The sequence below is a fragment of the Staurois parvus genome, unplaced genomic scaffold (genome assembly GCF_062004578.1).
Source record: "Staurois parvus isolate SC_StPar_1 unplaced genomic scaffold, SC_StPar_1.0 ptg000209l, whole genome shotgun sequence".
In the NCBI taxonomy this organism is placed as follows: domain Eukaryota; kingdom Metazoa; phylum Chordata; class Amphibia; order Anura; family Ranidae; genus Staurois; species Staurois parvus.
Genome location: NW_028318005.1, coordinates 8,131,374 through 8,156,786, shown reverse-complemented (window position 1 = coordinate 8,156,786; position 25,413 = coordinate 8,131,374). Strand labels below are relative to the sequence as shown.

General features: G+C 38.9%; 1 protein-coding gene across 6 annotated transcripts in view; it reads left to right on the top strand.

The window, feature by feature from the left end:
- The window catches only part of IQSEC1 (IQ motif and Sec7 domain ArfGEF 1), a 440,052-nt gene that overhangs the window by 85,504 nt on the left and 329,135 nt on the right, over positions 1 to 25,413 (top strand). Inside the window, exon 1 of one of the 6 annotated variants that reach the window (XM_089678739.1) lies at positions 12,052 to 12,621. The exons of 2 other annotated variants lie outside the window; for them this stretch is intronic. In XM_089678739.1, coding sequence (XP_089534865.1) covers positions 12,506 to 12,621 — 116 coding nt within the window. In that variant the 5' untranslated portion in view covers positions 12,052 to 12,505. Of the gene's footprint in view, positions 1 to 12,051; positions 12,622 to 25,413 lie in introns of those variants that run through there. 3 more of the 6 variants (XM_089678740.1, XM_089678733.1, XM_089678731.1) reach the window with 3 other exon arrangements.

Genomic DNA, 25,413 nt, shown 5'->3' with positions numbered 1-25,413 from the left:
GTCTCTCCAGTGCTCACTGGAGTGCTGGTCTGTGCAGGAAGCAGAAGTGGCTAGTTCAGGCTCTCAGTGGATCTCTGAGATACTGAGCCAGCCACCAGTCCAGGCTTCTGGACAGATCCTGACCATATGGTCAGCATCTTTGCAGAGCCTGGACCGGCTATGTGATGTCAGCTAACAGAGGGCTTTAGCCCTCTGTCAGCTTAAAATGGGTCACCGGAGTGCAGAAATAACTGCACTTCTGTGGTACATAGGACCAAAATAGCTTTAGCCATACTTCTACATTAAAATTGGAAAAAGTCTTCTGTCTTCTTTTCTATAGTTTCATGTTAAAAATATGTAACAGCCTCAGGATCATACTATTGTTCTCTTAGTAGATTATTATGACATCTTGAATTGTCCACAGGACAGATATTTCATTATGTTGAAATGCCACACTTGTATACATTATGTCTTTTAGCAGCTCTGTACTTGCTGTTATCAAAAAATAATAAACTATTGAACCTAAAAATTGGAAAGGTCATACATAAGTTCTCAGTATTGCAGACAGGTAAAGTCTATTAATCTTTACTTGAGACAAAAAATTAACCGCAGTGCGATTTAAAAAAAGAGTCTGGTACGATTTTGAGCCCGGTTCAGGTGCACTTTCCATTGTCATACACTTTAACAGTTCACACCTGAATTGCAGCTGAACAAACTTGCACTGGACGGTGCTTAATATTGCGCTGCAAACTGACCCCAGACAAATATGAACCCAGGCGAAATATTGCAACAGTGGTGAGGGGGGGAGGCAGCCATTTACCGGAGGGCTATAGAGTGTATTGGTTAACCTGTATATCAAGCAATCAGTATGCTGCCTCCAGTAGAATATTCTAGCTTTATACCGATGATAATAATAACCTAATATAGTTGATTCTATAAATGGGGGAGTTTGTCACTTATTCACAGATTCAAAATATATAACAGCTGTTGGGTACTGACTTGTTACCAAGAGTATTGCATATAATTATAAACACCTGGAATGAAATTAAATGAAGTGAGAGCAGTGAGAATAAGAATAAATAGGACAAATACAATGATGTACCAAAAGGATAGCACTAAGCAGCATATTTATAAAGCAGTGAATGTATCATTCACCAAACATTCACTGCAGGTAAATCAATCACTGTAATTTAAAACACGCACACCAAGTAGACATGTGCACGCTGGAAATTTGTTTCATTTTAGATGCATTCGTTCTTTGAAGAATTTTGTTTAATCAGATTCGTTATGTTGAACTGATTCGTTTTTGCCATTCATTTCATATATTTGTTGAGCTGGGTGGATTCAAAAAATGTTGCAGTTTTCTCTGAAGATTGCTATATATTTTGGGTGAATTTGATATATATCAAAACTTTTCAGAGGGATTCAATATTTTTGAACGCAACGGAATAAATATTGCAAACTTTGGCAGTCACAAATTTTCAAACCTAAGAATTGCATTAGACTGTGAAACAGGACTGACTGGCAAATACAAACTCAATTTAAATCACAAATCACAAATTTACTTGAATCCGAATTTTTGAATACATTCTTTACTATTTCTATTTGGAGATTCGTATGCGTTTGAATCTTCAAAAATCTAATTTTTGGATGAAAATTAATATGTAACAAAACACATGTCTACCAAGAAGATCTAATGTTTGTTGAACATTGCTCTTAAATACTGCATACCCCTAATGATGCACCAATGCTGATCATGTAAATGTCAGTGCAGATCTAAAGGATAATTAATTCCACGTAACTAATAAAACATCTAAAAACACATTGTGAAGTCAGTAAGCCCCATTTCATTAGAAATCCAAGAATATAACACTCATATCGGGTGAAACATATAAGGTAGGCATGTAAAAGTCTGTGCTGGAAGAACGTACCAGGTGGTCCTAGTAGCTGCAAACACCAAGCACATTCAGCACCCTTCTACAATGGTATCTTTTGGGACGTGTTTCCTGGAAGTCTTCTCTTCATCAGCCTGTCAGACACCATCTACTTTTATAGTATACATTTAAAGTACAATTGCTTTGTGTGGCATTGGCTGTCTAATCTAGACTAAGTGTAAGAAACCAGATGAAAGGCATTACTTTACCTGGACTGAATGGTACCACCATATCTTATAGGACAGACATGATTTGCTGCATTTATCAATTATAGATGTTTATTAATGCATCATTATTGTGGTTTGTTCTTTGTAAAGTACTGAAAAGTGACCAAGAGTTTACAGAATTCACAGTCAGTAAGTATTTGAGCTGCAAGATTAATTTATCATCAAATGTGGAAATGTAACAATGAAAAGCTTGATGTTCTCATCCAGGAACATTTTTAATCTAACCTCCTCATTAAACAGAGATTGGAGATAGCTTCAGCAGACAAAGGAACTGCTTCTAAAGGCAATGCAATAGCTCATAGGTTTAGGGAGAGATTAGCAGGAATTGACTCATTATGGCTCTTGTTTAATATTGCCATATAATTTTGCTTTCTACAATGGTTGAAATTAAAATACAGTTAAGGACTTACAGATAAATGGTTAGTTCCCTGTTTGTTATTCTGACCGTACACTTCCAGGTTTCTATTCGAAAATGCTCATTTGTAGAATGTTTCTTTGATTTTCTAATTGTTGGGTCAAATCCAATGTTTTTTTCAACTGCAGTGACAAGAAAATTCAAAGGCGCAGGCTAACAAATTTTTCTCGAGAAAATAAATTTTCAGACATTGTATTTCTGAGGTGCTCAATCCATGGCCTATGGACCATATGTGACCCTCAGAGCCCTTTGATGGGGCCCTCGACCTCAATATGAATGTGCATGAGTTTTAGTTCACTTTCAGGAAGTTCACCACACCCACAATATATAACAGAAGTTTATGGCTATGTGCAGCAAATCTGCAGAAAAGCCACTGCACCTGCGGTGCCGGTAAACCTCAACACATCAGTGTGAACGCAGATTTGTAAGGGGCTCAGGACAGCAAGCTCAACAACATTTGTAGTTTGGGAGGGGTAGGTTGTTTTTGCCCCCCCAACCAGTGCTGTAGCATCAGGGCTCGCGATGGCAACCCCTCCCCATTCTCCAGGGGGTCCGTGCTGTCTCCCTGCTACATTTTGTGTTACACTTGGATAGGAGGAGTGGCTGGGGTGGCATATACAGGAATTGATCCTCTTCATTTTCCTCCTGCAACTGCTGAAAGCTGGATTCTCCTCCTGCCGGCATTCAGCAGCTGCGGGAGGAAAATGTTCATTATGCTATTGAAAGTAAAAAATTTAAAATTCTGAATCATTTAATTTTTTTTGTGGCCCATGACCAGATACCAAATCACATAAGTGGCCCTCACTGTTTAGAAATTACACTCATTTTAAAATTTAATTAAAATTCTTGTCCAAAAATCTACTAGTGTGGCCAGCATTAAAGATCACTTCATATAGTAAGGCGGAGGGCTTCACCCTAAACCTTCTTTTATCAGAGGTATCTCCACATCTCTCTTGCTAGTTAGTGAAATCTGTAAAGTAATAATGGTTCTTTATATCCTAGATTGTAAGCTCCAAGGAGCAGGGCCCTCGAATCCCTCGTGTATCGCATTGTATTGTTACTGTACTGTCTCCCACTATAATGTACAGCGATGAGCAAACTATTGGCGCTATATAAATACTGTATAATAATAATAATAATAATATAGCCATTCCTATGTTTTACTGGTTGGACTTCATTCCCCCAATTAATATAAGAAAGATGGCACTCTGGCTCCCCATAGTTAGGAAACTATGGGAAATAATAGCCCTGAATATTACTACACGATGAAACACCAGCCATATATAGGATTGCTTTTTTTAATGTTAGTCTGTTTTATAAAGTAGGGTTCACATTGTTGTGTTCTGGCAACACATTATCATATAACAATACATTACCATACTTAACAGATATGGCGCTGCTCAAAGCCTCCTGTATACCATCCCACCGGCTCTATCTGCTGCAGGTGCTAGTCCCTCAAGGAGCACGCCTTGCTCCGCTCATCCACTGTAATACATGCCCTGGGCCCTGTGTGTATCAACCATATCTCAAAATGAAAGTAAAAGCGTCAGCTACATTCCCTGCCCTTTGGTCATGCCTTTCTGAGGTGTTTTACAATAATTGGGCTTAATTGTAGGGCCTCATGAGGGTGAGTAGCATGGCCAATACCAGCCAGAGCTCCATTTTGCTGATGCTTATATTTACTGGCTGAAGCTTTTACTTTCACTTTGAGATGTGGTTCTTACACACATAATGTGACCAAAGGCTATGTATGGTTATGTAAAAACACGTTATGTACATTGGTGCATTGTGATGCCTTTTATTCCCTTAATGGGTCCCCAACAAACCTTACTGATGCACCTGCATGGCAGCACAGCATGAACACAGTATCGCACTACAGTGTGCTGTGCATTTTGGTGTGTTAGCCAGCCTATTCAAATATATAGGCTGCCTTTACGCAACACGGTTAACTCAAACATGTTAACGCAACAGTGTGAATTCAGCCTTAAGAATCATTCTCCCTCATCTCCACACCAAGGGATATTTTAGCAGTTTTCAAAAAGGAGAATTGACCACAATCATTCCTAACTCCTGTATGTTCTTGTTCATCTGAGAGTTTTGGGTCTTGCTGATTGAGTAGGTTCAAACTGACCAGACTGAAGACAATTGTGCTCTGTCTTTACTAAATATAAAAAGTCACTGATATCACCAGTATCTCTAGTGCTTTGAGTGTCTCTATTATCTATTGAGACAAAAGCAAGATTTTGGCTTGGGGAAGTTTTTACCATTCATCAAATCAGTCATGTACCTTGTATGTTAATTCATTTTATTGTATATACACTCTTTTCTCATTTTGCAACTCACACTATCAGATCTGCAGGTTTTAGCATTTAATTTTCTATTGTTTTGGAACCTTTAGTGTTTAGTCTTTTTGTTAAAAGTAGGCCAGGAATATTCTAGATAAAATGCAGAATTGTATTTTTATTAACAAGATGAAGAGGTAGAGGATTTTCTTCACCCAGCCGAAAATAATTCACCTTGTAGTTGTTTGGTAAAACCAAATGCAGGAAAGTCCCCTGACCTCCCCCTTTAGGCTGTAAGAGTACCCAGATGGGGTTGTGTACATGCTGTGGCAAATATTGTTTTTGATTGACAGGCAGTACCTCCTCCACAACCGGGCTGGGCCACAACTGCTCTGCAACAGTGTGAAATTCAAGCAATTGTGGCATGGTAGTGTAGGGTTTACAGGATTAAAACAGGTGATGAGGAGATGACATATTGGCTCCAGGTCACCTGTGAATCATGGATCGCTCTTCAGAGGATGACACAAGTGTACTCAAGCCCATTTAGCTGTCTGTGCTGTGTTAAGTAATTGACAATATATCTTGATTTCTGAGAGACAATTTCTCTATTTAAAAAAAAAAAAGGTTTTGGCCTGAATAATCTTTAATGGTAATATAAAGGACCTATTCATATGGTAGTATAGTTGACTGTTCGGTTGTACTAATTGACCTAGACATTTAGCTGCATCTATTCATTATGACTGAAACTCAAATACAAATATAACGTTCGTTTTCCTTCAGAACCTATCTTTTCCCAATATTCTAATGCAGTGCCACATGGTGCTTTTCCATTAGACTTATTGATTAGTGACAGGCTTTGCATTAATTATTAAGAACATTATATTTATTGACCTGTTGTATAGAAGTCTGACAGAGTTGATTATAATGCTCAGTTGTCATCTTTGTTCATGTTATTGTGCATTATTAATTATTTAAAATCCAGGTCATGATTTTCAACCTTTCTGCTTTGCAAATATTTCTGTTCAGGCCTATTCTGAAATAACCCTGCAATGCACAGTTGCTTGCCTGGGTGACCATACATTACTCACTATTTGCAACAATGTGATTCTGCTTTTTCACAAAAAGAGGTGGCAAGTACTTCCCGTGTACTGTAACAATAACAGAAATCCAAATAAATTGCTGAAATAAGATGTTGCAGGTCCCAGTGATACAATAAGACCAAGGAAGACAGTCAGGAATTTATAGTGGTTCTGTTTTGTTTGGGTTTTTTTTTGCGCTTTTTTACAATTAAAACCTTAATAATTTGGTAAATATTGCTTATGATTATTTAATTTCTTTTAGATTCTTCATGGTTGGCAAACCTATTGAAAAAAGATTTGTTCAACCTTAAATTACACACACAGGTGAAAATATAAACTTGTGAAAAAAGTTTACATAAAAAGTTGACCAAAACTCTTATAGTTTCCCTTTAAAGTCCTTATAGACATTGAAAGACATTTGATGACTTTGATCTTCTGATTACTCTTATGCCTGGTACACACAATGAGAAAATCGGATGAATGTTCATTCAGGGTTTTTTGCATGCTAAAACCTGTATCAAACACGAGAGTGCTACTAAGCAGACAAAATTTCTCATACGATTCAGTACAATTTCCCATGTACATAGCTTCGCACCAGCGTGTAATGAGAATTATAATAAAAACCTTTTTGTGATATACCAAAAATAAATATGAAAATAAAATAACATTCAACCATAGAGTGTCCAATTCCAATAAAGTCTCAAATGTGTCCAATAAAGTCCAAAATTCCAAACTTTCATCCAATAAGAAGGATAGGCTCCTATTAGTCCAGCGAAAACCTCAAAAAATAAAAATATATATACTCTAGTGCATTACCTTTTATATACAAATAAACCAATTTGTGCAAATCACAAACCACTCCAAAAAAAGTGCAAACAAATCAAAAAAACTCTATATATATATATATATATATATATATATATATGCACAAAAAACACAAACTGTGAACACTCTGTGATCACTGCAACACTGTGTACACTCTGTGGGCCAACACCCTATAGTGCTAAATACTATTACCCTCTGTGAGTATTCATACGCATATCAATACTATGGAACCAGAATCTTACATTCTCTCTTCAAGGATAACTCATCCAAGGTCCTCACAAAGACAAGAAGATGCTTAAAACGGATCTCAAAGCATAGGGAAAATTTAATAGTAACTTTCTAGGGAGAAAGTGTGACTTTTTGGTGGGATCATAGTGAAGAAGGTTATTGATTGATTTGTGTAATCAGAATTGATGTAATGTATGTGACACCTCTGCTTTCCCACTATACCCATTCGGAGTTTCGTGGTGTATTCATGCATTGGTTTCTGCATGTAGATTAGTTCTCCACAAGTACATTAGTTTATAGTTAACGGTCGCATCTTCCAAATAGAGTACTTTACAGAAGGAATGCAAGAGTCTGCACTTCCATTTGCTGTCATTTGAATGTTTGCTTTCAGGAATGTACTTAAAAAGACAACAAGGAGGACATGGAGCAAGCAATGGCTTCACAATTGAGATAAATACTCTCACGTGTCTTCTGAGAGAGTTGCAGGAGAACAAACGTGACAATTTTAGAAATAACCTATAGATGAATGATGAGCGTTTCAAACAATTACTGCAAGTCTTTACACCATTCATCCAAAAAAGGACACTCCTAATGTGGGGATCGAATTAGTCAATATATATGCAAAGCGCTGCGTAAATTGACGGCGCTTTATAAGTACCTGAAATAAATAAATAGTCCTGAACAAAATTTGTGCACAGGGCTGTCAACATTAAAAAAATTAATATTTACATGGTACATATCTTTAGAAAGATCTGCAGATAATAACCAACAATGTAGCTATGAGATTAAAACTCCATTATTGCTATTAAACCTATTTTGCTGCTGAAAACAATGTTTTTTTTCCATGTATAGTAAGGTTGTTTTTGTTACCATTTTTCCTTCTGGGCTGTTCTCATGTTTCCGATCATGCACAGTCTTTTTTTATGGATCAATACTGTACTAATTTACATGAAAAACGTTTGTTCTGTTATCGGACGAGAAAAATTCTCGTGCTTATCCCATCGGATATTATCACATGAACTGTCGTTATTGACTCTCAAAAGCCCTGTACTAACAATTAGATTATCGTTTGATCGCTCCAAATGTGGTTTTTCTTGTTTGATTTTCTCATCGTGTGTACCTGGCATTAGAGTAAGCTTGTATTATAAACCTGTAAGGCTGGCTCTGTCAACATTGCAAGTTTACAGTATTTCAGTAGAGACGATGTGGCCAATGCCAGTTTAATGAGGGAGAAACTTTTTTTTTTTTCTACATATGGTCACCATAACAATACAGCGTCATCATGTGACTGGTGTTATGGTGTTTAGAGACACTGACTGCTGACAATATGTAAAAAAAAAAAGTTACATATTCTTTTTTTTTTACATTTATTTAGCGACACTGTACTGCTCTGGGGAGCTTACTAGGATTTTTATTTATACTATGATTGTTTATTACAGGGAAGTAACTGTTAAAAGAATTCAGTTTTATGAATGGCATCCATTAATCTGCCATTGTGTACAATTGTGATAGCTGTGATTGGCCACAGCTATCACATGGTACAGGTGCACTGTGATTGACCCTGTCTGTACCATGTAATCACTATGACCAGTACACAATGAATGGCTATGAATGAGAGCCATTGTGTACAATTGACATGTTATTGGTCAGAGCATTCGCATAATACCAAGTCTGGCCTAGTACAACGATCTGTCTTCCGCTGTGTATGGTGGACACAGCTGGTGACAGATCATGCTGCTGTGCGGCCCTTATAGTGCGCACTTGAAGGATAATGGTGCTCCAGCTCAGCTGAATACAAATGCATGCTGCACTTTTCACATATTTATTTGTAAAAAAAAATTTGAAAACCATTTATCATTTTCCTTCCACTTCACAATTATGTGCCACTTTGTGCTGGTCTGTCACGTAAAATCCCAATAAAATACATTTATGTTTTTGATTGTAACATGACAACATGTGGGAAATTTCAAGAGGTATGAATACTTTTTCAAGGCACTGTATATAATAGGCAGGCAGGATGTGCTTAAAACACATAGAACTAAACCTATCAATTTAACAGTTTCCCAAAACAGTTTGATTCAAGACATGCCATATATGTTCACTATCATGGTTGCTTGTGCTCTCAAACAAACTGTCAAAACATCAAATGGCTGGTGTCATAACTGATTACATGTGCAGCACCATAGGAACTGTAAACTCAACTGAGGCTAAGATGGCAGCTTCTTTTTCTGTAAAGGATAGGACTGTGTAGTTCTGTTTTAAGATGTGTTAACTGGAGTTCAGCTTTAACCGATTGAAGTCCGGACACTTTTACCCCTTCCTGTCCAGGCCAATTTTCAGCTTTCAGCGCTATCACACTTTGAATGACAATTGTGCAGTCATGCAAGACTGTACCCATATGAATGTTTTACTATTTCTTTTGAGACAGATAAAGCTTTATTCTGGTGGTATTTATTCACCACTGGGATTTTTATTTATTTTTTTGCTATATAAATGAAAAAGTCCAAACATTTTGAAAAAAGTGTTTTTCTTATAAAATTTTGCAAATAAATAATATTTCATCATAAATCTTGACAAAAATGTATTCAGTTATCTTTTTAGTAAAAAAAAAACCCAAATTAGTTTATAACCAAAAATTATAATTTTTAAAAACTTTTTTTTACATTTGTATTTAATGTTTTAATATTATTATTTGTTTTTTGTTTTTTTTAACATACTGTCACCCTAGCAGTACAGTGTCACCATGGTGACACTGTACAACTTGTGGGTGGGGGGGGTGATGAAGATTTTTTTTTTTTTACACTGATTGCTTTTACACCCATAAAGGCTGTAAAAGCAATCATTTCTCCTTCTCTCTGGCTGCATTCTTGAAGCTATTGAGAAATACTGTGTGAGCTGTGATTGGTCACAGCTTGTCACATGGTACAAGGCTGTTTTGAATAGCCTTGTACCGTGTGACCTCATTCACAGATTTCAAACGTAGTAAGCAATGATGTCAGAAGTGACATCTTGCTTACTACTCTGCATGTGATCACTGATTGGCCAATCAGTGATCACATGATCGGGACCTCGCACAGAGGTCCCGTACGATGATTGGTGTTCTACTGTGTCCGGAGGACACAGCGGGCACCGGATCGCGGTGCTGCGCGCTAACAGGGAGTGCGCACAAGCAGGGGGCGGGGAGGCCATTTATAAACGGCCACCTGCCCCTGCACTGCCTCCGTCCGGCTGTTTATATACAATGGCCGGACAGGAGGTGGTTAACTTGTTAGTAAAGTCCATCTAAATCTACTAGTTCCTCTCCCCAGAATAAGGCTGCATTCACACTGGAGCGTTTTGTAGCTTGGACCTCGAAGCTTAAAGCTTCAAAAAGCTCAAACTTAAAAAATCTCTATGTTACCTGTTCACACCTGATCACGCAAACAGCACCATATAAAAAAACATTTGATTTTTAAGTTTGAGCTTTTTTGGAGCTTTAAACTTCGAGCTTCAAGCTACAAAACGCTCAAGTGTGAATGCAGCCTAACAATGCTGCTGTCTGATGTCTCTGTTGCACCTCCTGTAGAGTGATGTTATTTGCCAGATCAGCAGGTGAGAATAAAAGAGAAAAAAACGAATGCAGTCACCACATTTATGGATTTGTAGGCTGCAATATACAGTATTACATTTTTGTTCTTAGGTTTAATATTGCTTTAAAGTTCATGTGTATGAGCCTAGTGCTCTAAATGGGTTTTACAGAACAATGCATAGTATTTTCTAGGCCTTGGTCTAACAAGGTGGTCATGATGCTAGTTTCATTTGTTTAGCCACTTCTCTTCTGGCCAGACCAAATCACTAAGCTCCAAGTTTAAAATGTATGTTTTTGAGGAATTTTTCAGACATCAGCCAGGTACACTGCAATATGAGGGTTGTAGGACTCTGATCTATAGTTGGAGAGGCTTCATTGTTAATTTGATATACATCGATCAGGCAAACCTTTATGACCAATCACTAATATTACGTAGGCCCCCATTTTGCTACCAAAACAACACCTTTTGTCACCAAAACAGCCCTGACCTGTTGAAGCATGGATGCCACTAGACCTCTGAGGGTGGTATCTGGCAACAAGCCATCAGTAGTGAATCCTGTAAGTTGTGAGGTGAGGCCTTCATAGTTCTGACTTGTATTTCATACACATCCCACAGATGCTCAATTGCTCCATTTTTGCGGTGTGGGAAGGTGCATTATCCTGCTGAAAGAGGCCACTGCCATCAGGGAATACTGTGCCAATGAAGGGGTGCACTTGGTCAGGAACAATGTTTGGATAGGTGGCACGTGTCAAGTAACATTCACATAAATGGCAGGACCAAAGGTTTCCCAGCAAAACATTGTCCAAAGCATCACACTGCCACCGCCAGCTTGCCTTCTTCCCATACTTCATCCTGGTACCATTTCTTCCCCAGGTAAGCGACGCACACTCACCTGGCCATCCACATGATGTAAAAGAAAACATTATTCATCAGACCTGGCCACCTTCTTTCACTGCTTCAACTTCAGGAACAACATGTTCACTTGCTGCCTAATATACCCCACTGGCTTTCAGATGCCATTGTAACAAGATAATCATTGTTATTCCCCTCACCTGTCAGTGGTCATAAAGTTATGGCTGATCTGTGTATATTTCATCCCTTCTAGAGTTTATTCTACACCATTTGTTTTCTGTAAAATCAAATTTCATGGGTGATTACATTGTCACCCCATTAAACTATAATAAAAGTTGTTCTTTAATAAAAATCAGTGGGTGCTCTTTTATCTCCAAACTGTCTGCTCAGACAGCTGCGTATATTTATTTCACTGTAAAATCCTCATATTTACTTGTAAACCGGCTATCCCAGATCACGCTTTGTGCTGAAGGTCTCTATGAGGGCCTTGTACTGCTCATTACAGAGACATTATTCTGCTGAAAGGCGAGGAAGGCTGTCATCCAGGTCCCATTTCAGCTGTTATCAATGTGTTCCTGTTTCCGTAGAAACCAGAGAGGGCCAATCCCAAGGCCCCTGTATCTGGCTGGGAGCCTGTCCCTCTGTGCAGCATGTGGCTCTTGTGATTAGCTGTTCACACAGACCTGAATGACAACGTGTGCTGGGAATAAGATTAGAATAATTTATTTTAAGGCAGGGAGGGCCGTGCTCTGACTTTTCTTTTTGTCACAAGCTCGTATGAGCTGCTACAATGTTCTGGACATGTCTGATGACAGAAGACTGAGTGGTCCTGCTGATTCCTATTGCAAAGAGGATTTTCTTGGTAATATTTTGGAAAGGCTTCTGCCATGAACCTTGGGGATGAGCCAGAGCTTTTGTGGATTACTTTCTTTCCATAGATCGCAAAGATCTCTCTAACTTCCAGTGATGTGATGAGCTTGGAGCTGTGAGACTAAGTCTGTATCTGTATCTTTCTCTTGCTGGCTATATCTGGATTTTGTTGTCGGGTTCGTTGAATTTTCCCAGATTGCTGTGCAAATGAATCAGCTGAGCAATAAGGCACCTGCTGTTAATGGATGGTGCCAGACTGGCACGTCTCTCTGCCCGCTTCCAAGATGATGAAGTTGAAAGCGTTCTGTCTGGATTACTGGCAGTTCCTGTGTCTGCAGCCCCTTCATGGGCTCTATAAGAGGTACAAACTAACGTCATCACTATGCTCTTTATATGCTTTACACAGTATGCAATCTGTTTTTTATTAAGTTATTGTCAATTATTACATGATGGGAAACCTAGGCAAAGGGATTTGAAACTTATTATGTTAAATGTGTCATTATTATTTTTTGTATGTGGTCACATGGCTTGCCCCCACCCCTTTTGAGCATTGATGCTTGTTTATAATATTTTACCTTTTTTATATTGGAAAACTAGTGCTTTATATGTCTTATGCTATTAAAAAAAAAGGTTAAGCTGCATCAAGAATGGGTGACCGAGGGATGCTAGCAAGATAGGGCTACTTGGTATTCATCAATAGACAGTAAATCTGTATGGAGCTCAGGTTCTGTGACAAAGCAGCTTTGTGATTGATGGAGAATGGGGAGGAGGAAGCTGTGAAAAGGCAAACCTATTCATATTCATGAGCTCTGAAACATCCTTTATATCCACAGATATCAGCAGATAACACACCCACCATTCAAACAATAGAATAACACCCACCCTGCTTTCCTGCCTAGGTCAATCTTTTCTAGTTAAGTTAAACAAGCTGGAATTATTTCTTAAAAGGTAAAAAATGATATGTGTAAATTCTTATCTCTGTCTGTGCATTAAATTTAGGCTGAAGAAGTTCAGTGTGAGAAAAATTGTAGATTCACACTCACATGGTCCTGAAGCACCATCATCTGAGCAAAACCCCCGTGATGTTGATTCATGCAAGACAGATATTTAGCGATAGCCACAAATCTCTGTATGTTCTTTGAATGGATTCTGTCACTTGTGAAGTTACATTGCAGTGAGTGAAGTAGAAATCACTAAATACTGTTTCTATTTTCCCAAATAGTAGGAACTTAAAGTGGTATTAAACCCAAAAAATAAATATTTACTATATTGTAACTACCATTCTTAAATGTGGCTGCATTCATTTCCATTTTTCAGCTTTTTATTTATTTATGTAAAACCTGATGCTGTAACTGTTTAAGAAGTATTAGATGGCGTTTGGCTTTGATTTGTTAGTTAAGCCCATCTGAATCTGCTAGTACACCTAACAATACCCTCTCCCCAGACTGTCAGTGCTGCTGTTCAAAGATGTCTCTGTCTCCCCTCCATCCAGAGTGGAGACACCGTAAGACAGGGAGTGTGTAACTGGCCAGATCACCAGGTCAGAATAAAGGGGAAAATCCTTAAAAATGAAAGATCAGTAGCTGCAATATTTTTGTTTTTGGCCTTAACACTGCTTTAAGAATCAAACATTTTGGTGCTTTCAGAGCTCTTGACTTTTTTCTTTTCCAGATCAGGAGTGCTGATGATGGTTTAAAATAGTGATGCTTGCATGGAATGTGGACAGTGGTAGACTTGATGAAAATATAAGATATTAGTTACTTCGCTGATGGAAGTCAACATTTTAATTTGATCTGTCCCCTTAAAAGAAAATAGAACAGATAAATACAACTAATGATGCTATGATATGTTTCAGGATGCTATTCTGTAAGCACATGTATGGCGATCTTGTAAGGGGAGTGTGCACAAATGAAACGGTGAAACATTTTGTATAAATTTTTGTACAATATATTACTTATGAGCAGGAGTACTGTGCCCAGTGGCATTCTATGTGTTATCTGATCTCCTGACCCTGCTTGGCCTCAGTCCATTGCACTCCTTGAAAATATGTTACTTGACAATGTGGAAGAGATCCATCAGTGGCCAATAACTAATCATGGAGGCTTAAGAAGTGAAATGGTTTTCACCCAGCTCACACAGCCCCTCATTTGTTCACTCCCAGGGTTAGACAGCAGGACCAGCTGGTTGTGTCATCTCTCATTGTTGTCCTAGGATGGAACTCAATTACCCTTTGTTGTCCAGCACGTGTGTGCTTTAAATGAAAAAAGAAATCATTGGGCATTATTTTGTATTTATTTTTAAGATCAAATTAACCTTTTATCAAGCTTGCTGTAATATATTAAAATATTAGATTAATTTGGTTCTGAAATGTTTCTGCTGTTTCAGAACCATAGGGCTTATTTCATTAGTTAACCCATTATTATTATAATTATACAGGATTTATATAGTGCCAACAGTTTGCATAGCACTTCACAAAATAAAGGGAGACCGTATAGTTACAGTACAATGCAAGGCAGGAAAATTAGGAGTGCCCTGCCAATGACAACAAATCCATATGTTTTAATTATAATTCATCATTCATAATGTGGCTGTTTTAGAGTGAAGGGTGAAATCTGATTGGATACTGTGAGTTACTGGACAGTGTATATCATCACAGACTATTGTACCACCTTATCTGTCATTATCACTTTGCCTTAACAGATCATCTTCCTATCTTAAAATTGGCATATGGAATCTCCAGTGCCATAGTGCTTTTGGGACTGCATGCAGTTTCTGATGTAGCAACTAAAACTTATCATGGGCCACATTTTTAAATTTTTTAGTACCGTGTAGGCTGAAAAGGTTCTCTCCAAATTTTTAAGAAAAGGTTCTCTCCAAATTTTTAATAACATATAAAAGGGTAAACCTTTTAAGTATCAGCTTGGCCCCTATTGGGCTGTCCTTACCTGAACTCTTACCTTTGACTAGAGCTGAACCATCCACAAGGCAACATAGGCAGGAGCCTGGGACCCAGCGAATGTCCAGGGGGGAAGGAGGGCACCTACAAGTTTTATGCTCCTGCAGGATACAAGGGAGCACAATTGGTCAAAGCTATGCATCTGCTTGTTACTTTAAAAAGGAGGATGCACTTGTAGGCTTTTGGGGCCTGATAGGGTATGCCATACCACTCCATGGTTAAATTATCATTTACCGCTGCAATCCTTACTAGTGGTGACAGTGTTAGGCAGCCCTTACATTATTATTATTTTTTTCGTTCAACCAGCAGATTCCCCATCCACATATTCAAGGTGGATGTGGGTATCACTTCCACTGTGCTATTGTGTTCTGACGGCAGAGAGGCTTCCCTATCATATGGCTGGTGGCACTGATCGATCAGGAAAAACCCAACAAGGTAGTTGTACAGAAGTTGATCAGTAAATCGACTTCTGTACAGCCACTGTCCCCTACATGGATCAAAATTCAGCTGGTCCCTGCGGGACCGGTCAAATTTTGATCCATGTATGGCCGGCTTTAGTGGATAAGAGAGGGGGACCAAAGCTGCAACTTTACCTAAGGCCACATTCTACCCTAATTTGACTTCACCTGCAATGTAACTGGTTTGGTTATTAGACACTGTAGTGCTCTACAACCAGCCCCCTCTGGAACATGTCCTGCATGATACAGCTATAGGCCAGGTAATCTTTAATATCAGAGGGGAGATCCACAGTCACCCGTTTGCCTGTGGCAACTTATTTGGTCTCACCATGTCCCACGCCCGTATTTTAGAACAGTGCTGGGAGGGACCTTATTTTTGGTTCCTTTTGAGCTGTGCCATGAAATAATGCATAGGTGTGAATCTAAGTATATGTCCTAAATTCTTACATTTCTCCTGTCATATCATGCTGAAGGTGCGCTATCCGACTGTGATATCGTTTAAATGTTCTGACCAATTAAAATGTGCAAATAGCTGGGAAAAGTGAGATTTGTCAAATTCTAACTTCTTGCAATGTATTAATAGTTCAGCTAAAATGTTATTGTCTTCCTTTACCCTATGAGATTAACAAGTACCCAACATGCTGGTAAAACTGGCAGAATCAGCACCATCTGATCTCCCTGGCACTAGTATATAGCTCTCAGTGAATTGGGTCTGTTTGGCCAAAATACAAGTGTCAGTGGATTGGGAACTACAGTGCAAGCATTTGCATATTTGCATATTCATGATTCATTATGCTCTTCATTGATGTTTTTATTCTGACAGATTTCTATAAATATTTTGACAGTGCTGCAAATAAAACATAAAACTGTCTGTGTCTCTTGTGTGCCAATTATTATACTAGGAAGTGAAGAATCTGAAGGGTTGTTATCTAGCAGCTGAGAAAATCCAAATTTGCATCAGCTGTAAGCCAGCATTTACTGTCAGCATGGCTACCCAAGACAGCTGCATTTATGTACAACAAACAAGTATTTTGTTTGTGTATATTTTTTTTTCATATTCTGCTCCTACATCATTCATTAAAGTACATCTGTCTTCGGAGAAACATTTAGAATGCCATTGATGATGACCTCCTAAAAATGCAGTTTTAATATTTTTGAGTTGCTATACCGAAACAAGCATGCAGCAAATGCAAATATGAGACAGGTTGGAATTCCTTATTTGTATACTTAATCCAAGTCTGTAACTCAGAAACCCTGAAGACAGCCAGGAATCTTTTTCAGAAGCAGGTAACTTTCAAAACAAAATAAATCAGTAGATTCCTCTATCCATGCTAAACAGTGTAGATGGAGGAATCACCTCTTCCAGCTTTTGTATTCTGATGGCTTGCATCTGATTGGCTGCAGTCACTGTTCAGCTGAGAATTTACCGCTGAGCCCCTTTCAGATAGAGATTTTGTCAACGTGGATGGTGGCAACAGGTCCCCTGACAGTTTGAATTTTGACCAGTTCAGCAAGAATTATCCAAAGTTCAAGCCATATATGGCCTTATCATTGTTCAGTCAAGAATTTTCCACCCAACCCCTTCGATTTTCAGATCGAAAATTGTCAAACTGGGTGGTGCTGACAGGGCTAACCATGGCCTGATTTCAGCCAGTTCAGCAGGAATTAGCCAAAGTCCGATCTGTGAATGGCCAGCATAGCTTTAACCTAAAACAAGAGATCATCCCCTATCGTGTGCCATAATATTAACATAAATATATGTTGATTGACTTAAGGAAGCTGTCATAACAACTTTGACATTTATATGTATGTATGGAGCAGGGGCAGACTGACAACTCATGGGTCCCCCGGGCAATAGGGGATCATGGGGCCCCTGTGTCCTTGCCCAAACTCAAAAAAGCCTATGAAAAAGGTACCAGGGGCATCTCATGGGGCCCCCTACTGACCCCGGGCCCTCGGGCAGTGCCCGAGTTTCCAAATGGTCAGTCCGCCCCTGGTATGGAGATGTTGTTGGCTCTGGTTTATTGATGCCCAGAAATGTTTAACTACTATTGGGGTATTTTGAACATGGCTATAGTCAAGCTTCAGACATGGTGGTTATGTTTTTGTTCCTCCCAGCTCTTCCAACCAAAGTTAATAAACAAGGATGCATACACATGTGAAAGGTATAGTTTGTTATGCAGGAACAAGTAAGAGAGACTGTGGATTATCTTGCTCTAAATGAGCTTGTTGTGGTTAAGTATTTGGAATGTTTTCTGGAAATTCAGTTTTGGATGTCTAAAGGGTTATGTAAGTGGGTCTGGCTGTGATTAATAAGAGGTATGTCAAATATTAATCAGCTTATTCTGCATAAATGAGCAAAAGGGTAGAAATACATCCTAAAATGTAAACATATTATCCCTTTCTAATTTGCTGTTAAAGTTTCACATACGGTACATATGTTTTTTACACTTAGATTATATTTTCATTGCACAAGACAGTGTTGTGGGGTCTTCTACAACACTATACACCTGGCAACTATTTGTATCATTCAAAGTGGAACTAGAACAAATGATAGCTGGTTGTTTTTTTACAGGTAAGATATATACTTTTGTTTTAGAGGGATATATAATGGCTTACTAGTGGAGATCAATGATTACTGCAGACTGGGTTAGTATAGGGCAGGGGTAGGCAACCTGAGAGCCGCAGGACTACAAGTTCCATCATGCCTCTGTAAGTCATAGCTGTAACTGTCAGTTTTGTAATCTTTGCAATTCCTCATGGGAAATGTAGTTCCACAACAGCTAGAGAGCCACAGGTTGCCTACCCCTGGTATAGGGTATATACTGATTGGTTGTTAATACCTACAGGTCCATGGTAATAGTTGTATGGCCTCTTTCAGAAAAGCTCTTCATTAAAGCCACACTATGCTTTTACATTAGAATGGATCATTGGGTTGCATGTTTAAGGGATATAGTAAATAAGGGGGAGTTGTACACATTTCAAGACTTATTTGTTGTATTAGATGTAATGAAATATTATCAATTAAGGCATTTTGTTTGCAAGCTTCCCCAGCCTCTGAGGATGCTGGAGGATATGCTCCCATTTGAGAAAATGCTGATAGAGCTCCAAAGCATATTACTTCTAAGATATATAAGACCCTTAATGAATTGATGAGAGTGGGCCCCACACTGTTCTTAGAGAAATGGGAAAGGGAGCTGGGAATGAAAAAAAGTGAACAGCAGAACAATAAAATGTATAAATTGATGCATGGGAAAATGAATATGAGCATGGGTGAAATTAATTATACATGTTTAACCAGTTGGTATTTTACACCGAGTGTGGCACATAGACAGCGAAGAGAGGTTTCACCCTTGTGTTGGAGGGGATGTGGATTGATGGGTACTATGGTACATATATGGTGGGACTGTCCCAAAATACAGATGTTTTCACAGGATATTATACAAGTCATACAAGAGATCACTATGCAGAAAAAGCCTTGGGGTTGTCTCTTCTATGGGTCAGAAATACCATTGAAACAATACAAAAATAGTATATCATTTAATTAGTGCGGCCAAGGGACTTATCCCCAAATTCTGACAGGTACAGGAGCCCCCAACATTGAGGGATTGGATTGATAGAGTTGACTATATAAATAAGATGGAAGAGCTAGTTCATATAGATAAAGATAAAATGCAAAAGTTTAGAAAGGAATGGGTTAGCTGGTATGATTTTAAGACATCTAAAAAATATCTGGAAGCGGTAGGAGCCCCAGTCGGATTGATGTAGGAGAACTGAACTGAAGATCAAGAAATGTATAGGTGGAATGGATTAAAGAAAAGAGATGTAGTTATGTATAGGAAAGGATGAAAAAGTTGGATAGAATTTAATTGCACTGGGGAAAATAGGGGGGGGGGGGGATTTGGGGGGGGGAAATGTGAGAGAATGGTCTGTATTTCCTATGTGATAACGATGAAAGAGTATTGTTTTAAGTATTGGAAAGAAAAATATTCAATAAAAGATATAATGGAAAAAAAAAAATGGATCATAAAAAAAATCTAGTTATGTGTTACCACTGACTAGAACACCAAGAAATCTCAGAATAAAACAGTCATATGAGTGTTGGTCTGTGCTTCCCTTTGCATTAGAAGAGAGTATTTCAGGTTATATCTGAAGTTCACTTAAAATAACTCCAGCAATAACTCTTTTCTAGTATTTGGTAGAGTGGAGTTTCCTCATTTGGGAGATTTCCCCCTTCTGTCCTGATGACCATCGTCACTGGCAAAGAAAGTGAATAAAACCTTTTAAGCTTTACAGTTGTCACCAGAATGAGAGAAGAAGAAAAATCTCTGTATGGTGACAGATGTCACAGATGGGATTTCTTGTCACTGAAGAGGTTTCCTTTCAATTTCTGATGTTTCTGCAAGATGGGACATACAGTTGCAAGAAAAAGTATTTGAACCCTTGGTATTACGTGGAGTTTTGCATGAATTGGGCATAAAATGTGCTCTGAACGTCATCTAAGTCACAACAATAGAAGAACACGGTCTGCTGAACATAATACTACACAAACATTAGATGTTGCCATGGTTTAATTGCACATAGCATGTAAACATTCACAGTGTAGGGAGGAAAAAGTATGTGAGGCCCTAGCTTAATGACTTCTCCCAGAGCTAATTGGAGCCAGGAGTGAGCCAACCTTGACTCCAATCAGTGTGATGATATTGGATGTGTTGCTGACAGCTGTCCTGCCCTTAAAAAACACACACCTGTTTTGGGTTTACTGGTTTCAAGAAGCACTGTCTGATGTGAACCATGCCTCGCAGAAAAGAGCTCTCAGAAGACCTATGATCAAGAATTGTTGACTTGCATGAAGCTGGAAAGGGTTACAAACGTATCTCCAAAAGCCTTGATGTTCATATGTCCATGGTAAGACAGACTGTCTACAAATGGAGAAAGTTTAGCACTGTTGCTACTCTCCCTAGGCGTGGTCGTCCTGTAAAAATGACTGCAAGAGCACAGCGCAGAATGCTGCATGAGGTAAAGAAGAATCCCAGAGTGTCAGCTAAAGACCTACAGAAATCTCTGGCACATGCTAACATTTTTGTTGACACATCTACAATAAGGAAAACATTAAACAAGAATGGAGTACATGGGAGGACACCACGGAGGAAGCCATTGCTGTCCAAAAAGAATATTGCTGCACATTTGAAGTTTGCAAAAGAGCACCTGGATGTTCCACAGCACTACTGGCAAAACATACTGTGGACAGATGAAACCAAGATTGAGTTTGGGAAGAACACACAACACTATGTGTGGAGAAAAAAAGGCACAGCACACCAACATCAAAACCTCATCCCCACTGTAAAACATAGCGGAGGGAGCATCATGGTTTGGGGCTGCTTTGCTGCCTCAGGGCCTGGACGGATTGTTGTCATTGATGGGAAAATGAATTCCAGAGTTTATCAAGACATTTTGCAGGAAAACATACGACCATCTGTCCGCCAACTGAAGCTCCGCAGAGGATGGGTGATGCAACAGGACAATGACCCAAAGCATACAAGTAATTCAACAAAACAATGGCTGCAACAGCACAGAATACGCCTTCAGGAGTGGCCCAGTCAGAGTCCTGACCTCAACCCGATTGAAATGCTGTGGCATGACCTTAATAGAGCGATTCACACCAGACATCCCAAGAATATTGCTACACTGAAACAGTTTTGTGAAGAGGAGTGGTCCAAAATTACTCCAGATCGTTGTGCAGGTCTGATCTGCAACTACAGGAAACGTTTGGTTGAGGTTATTGCTGCCAAAGGAGGGTCAACCAGTTATTAAGTCCACATACTTTTCCTCCCTGCACTGTGAATGTTTACATGTTATGTGCAATTAAACCATGGCAACATCTAATGTTTGTGTAGTATTATGTTCAGCAGACTGTGTTCTTCTATTGTTGTGACTTAAATGACGTTCAGAGCACATTTTATGCCCAATTCATGCAAAACTCCACGTAATCCCAAGGGGTTCACATACTTTTTCTTGCAACTGTAACTTGAAATCACTCCAATGTGAACCCAGACACTACTGAAGTCTAAACAGCGGTTCTAATCCTTCCTCACTAAAAAAAAAAAACATAAAAAAGGTTTGTCTGGAGCTCTGCTTTAAATAATTTACTGATATCTTTGAGTGATCATGTATTTTTCTGATCTGATCTGATCTGTTTGTCAAACCTCACCATTAAAGGAGAATTTCACAGTTAAGTAATTTATTATGTTTGAAACAAGAATAAATTATTGTGGAACCTTTTGTTTACTTTTCTCTTGCTGTGTTACCATCGGTGTAAAGTCAGCCAGGTTGACATTTTCAGCTGAATGGTGTTAGGAACTCTCTGTATTACAGGCAAGCAAATGATGTGGCTCACACTAAATTTAGCATTAGATTATAGAATGAAATTAGACACTGCAGACTGTAGGTGATTAGTAATCTGCTCTTTATCATCCTTTAAACACACCTGTAATTACCACATAAAACTCAGTTCCTTCCTGCACCTGCCAGTAAAGATCACATTATTCATTACAACTGGATTAACTTCCAGGGACTGTATTGATCATTAGTATCTGTAGCATCTGTGACATTCTAACAAACATAACTAATGTTCACCATAGGCCAAAAAATCTTCTAATCATCCAAGAAGACACTGTGATACCATGATTCACAACCTGTAGCTTATTCATATTCAGTTTTCCTGTGCTCTTGGTGATCTGTACTATAACCTCTGTTAAAGGATACTGTTTCTTTAACAAAAGTTTCTGGAGTGATGTTCTGCAGCAGGGTAAGGAATTAGGCCAAAGTTCTTCTCTTCTGGCTGTATACAATAGAAGGAGCTCAGGGAGCCTGGGAAGAAAATGAAGAACTTTAGCTCCCAATTGGAATCTTTCAAGACAATTTTCTGCAGCTTGTTTCCCAATGAGTTCCGGTCTATCCGTTCTAGAAAATTTCATCCGGAATAATGAAGAACTAAGTTGCGCTAATGGTTGGATTTCCAGTGCTGCATTTGGTACATATTTTAAATTATGTGTTTTAGGTTTACCATACCAACCCTCCCCCCCCCCCCCCGCCCTTTCCTTTTCCATCCCCCTGGTTCCTTGATTTATATTGCTACTTCAACAGACCAGCATTGGCTGAGGATTGTTGCATTAATTACGATTAAGTCACTGAAGCATGAAGTAGAATTACTGTTAGAACGTATGAAGAAAAAATAAATGTAGTGTTGAAATTAAATGTTTGGAAGAGCCTCTTTTAAGTACATTTAGGGTCTATAATGAAATTTAATTTTGTTCAAAGCTGCTTGCTGGAAGAAGGCTTTCATAAAGCACACTGTAATTTTGTTGGCCAGCATTCTCATTCACATCTTATGTAAGTAGCCATTAAAGGTTCAATACATCAACAAGTGGTATATTAGTTTTTGGCTGAGATTTGTGGGCTGAGTCAGCTGCAGAAAGGCTTGCAATACCGACAAAACTAAGTTGTGTACTAGGTGTAATACAGTACCTTGTGCAGACAGCTGGATGCAGAGATTCAGCATGAATTTGGAAATCAGATTACATATGCAACTTTTGTTCTACTCTACCGTGTAAAGATAGAAGGGTAATAGAAGTACATTAAGCTTAAAAATATTGTGTAAGAAATTTGGGGTTAGGTTACACCTAGTTAAAAGGAGGGACCAGACATCAACAGAATGCCTTCCTACAACACCTCTCCATTGCCCCCAGTTGGCCAGTGTGCATTAGCACATTGTTTTCCTTTTCTGGTTTCTACTTATCCAGACAACCAGTTGACTGCCGAATGTATACATATAGATACAGTAATTTTGGTTGCTAGAGTTGCTTAAAGTTATTAATATATTCCTTGCATTAAGGTAAAAAATGTTTAGGCTTCTGTTTTGGCTCCTCACCCCCTTTTACTTACCTGAGCTCTCATTCTATCTATCGCTGTGTATGTCTACAGCTCTTCTCCTCCCCTCACTTCCTTTTCCCACTGGCTTTGCTAGAACATCGGGCAGCATTGGCTCCCACTGCTTTCAATCAAAGCCAGTGACAAGGGAGCAGGGGGTGGTTCCGAGTCCCACTGTCTGTGCCAATGGATGCAGCCAGGGGACTTAGGAGCTAGAACACTCAAGTGACCCCATGGGGGCACTAAACAGAGAGTAGGAACCAGGAGCACCTTCAGGGGACCTGAGAAAAGGAGATTCGAGGCCGCTCTTGGCAATTCCATTGCACAGAGCAGGTAAGTATAAAGATGTTTTGTTATTTATAAAAAATAAAAAAATAATAATACTGTGGAGAATACAACTACAGAATATATGCTAATGTTAGTTTGCATAGGATATGAAGTTCACTCCACACCAATGCTATTAGCTGGAAGATTTCCCTGCCCCTACCATGGGGGTCAACGATGAGGAGGAGGGGAGAGTCTCCTTTTCCTTACCATGCTCCCCCCTACTACCTCTAATTCCCCCCCCCCCTTTTTTCCCTTCCTTTCTTTTTCCATTTTCTTACTTCTTTATTTTCATCTTTTCTGTGGTTAAGCTACTATCCCCAACTAGGTCTGTCAGCTAGCCTGTCATCTCTTTTGATGTCCGACTATATTGACGAGGCTCTCTATTTTTGTATATCCCTTCTACAAGTCGTCCCTACCTTTAACGCTTGGGCTCACCCTTGCCCCTTCCCACTTGTTCCAAGACTCCAGCACAATACACACCATAGGATTTTTACCTGGTATAAGTTTCCTCAATATGATCCGAAACCTTGGACACGATGATAAAATGCATGTTCCTGTCCTCAGCAAAATCCATGGAAATTTCTGTTTTCACTTTATTGAATGTTACTTATACAATATGAAGTTATGGTGACGACCTGCTTTTACTAAACAGTTATGACTTCACAAGCCTTCAGGCCCATGTACATGTACCTTCTTTCTAATAAAGTCTTTTTGGAATATAATACTATGGTCAAAATTCTCTGTAGCATTTGTTGACTACAAGGTCTGTGCTGGAGCATATTGTGAAAAATTGGTATATACCGGCATTAGTAATTTTGTTGTGAACACAATGGGGTTTATTTACTAAAGCTGGAGAGTCCAAAATCAGACTCCCTTCTGCATAGAAACCAATCAGCTTCTAACCTCAGGTTGTTCAATGAAGCTTTGGCAATGAAACCTGGAAGCTGATTGGTTTCTATGCAGAAGGGAGTCTGATTTTGGACTCTCCAGCTTTAGTAAATAAACCCCCATAAGTCTGACGTCAACAATGCCCATGTTTTGTCTTTTTTTTCATAATAAAATCAGAGCTACAGTGGGCCAAAAAAGTATTTAGTCAGCCACCAATTGTGAAAGTTATTCCACTTAAAAAGATGAGAGAGGCCTGTAATTGGCATCATAGGTAGACCTCAACTATGAGAGACAAAATGAGAAAAAAATCCAGACAATCACATTGGCTGATTTGGAAAGAATTTATTTGCAAATTATGGTGGAAATTAAGTATTTGGTCAATATCAAAAGTTCATCTCAATACTTTGTTATATATCCTTTGTTGGCAATGACAGAGGTCAAACGTTTCCTGCAGGTCTTCACAAGGTTGGCACACACTGTTGCTGGTATGTTGGCCCATTCCTCCATGCAGATCTTCTCTAGAGCAGTGATGTTTTGGGGCTGTCGCTGGGCAACACGGACTTTCAACTCCCTCCAAAGGTTTTCTATGGGGTTG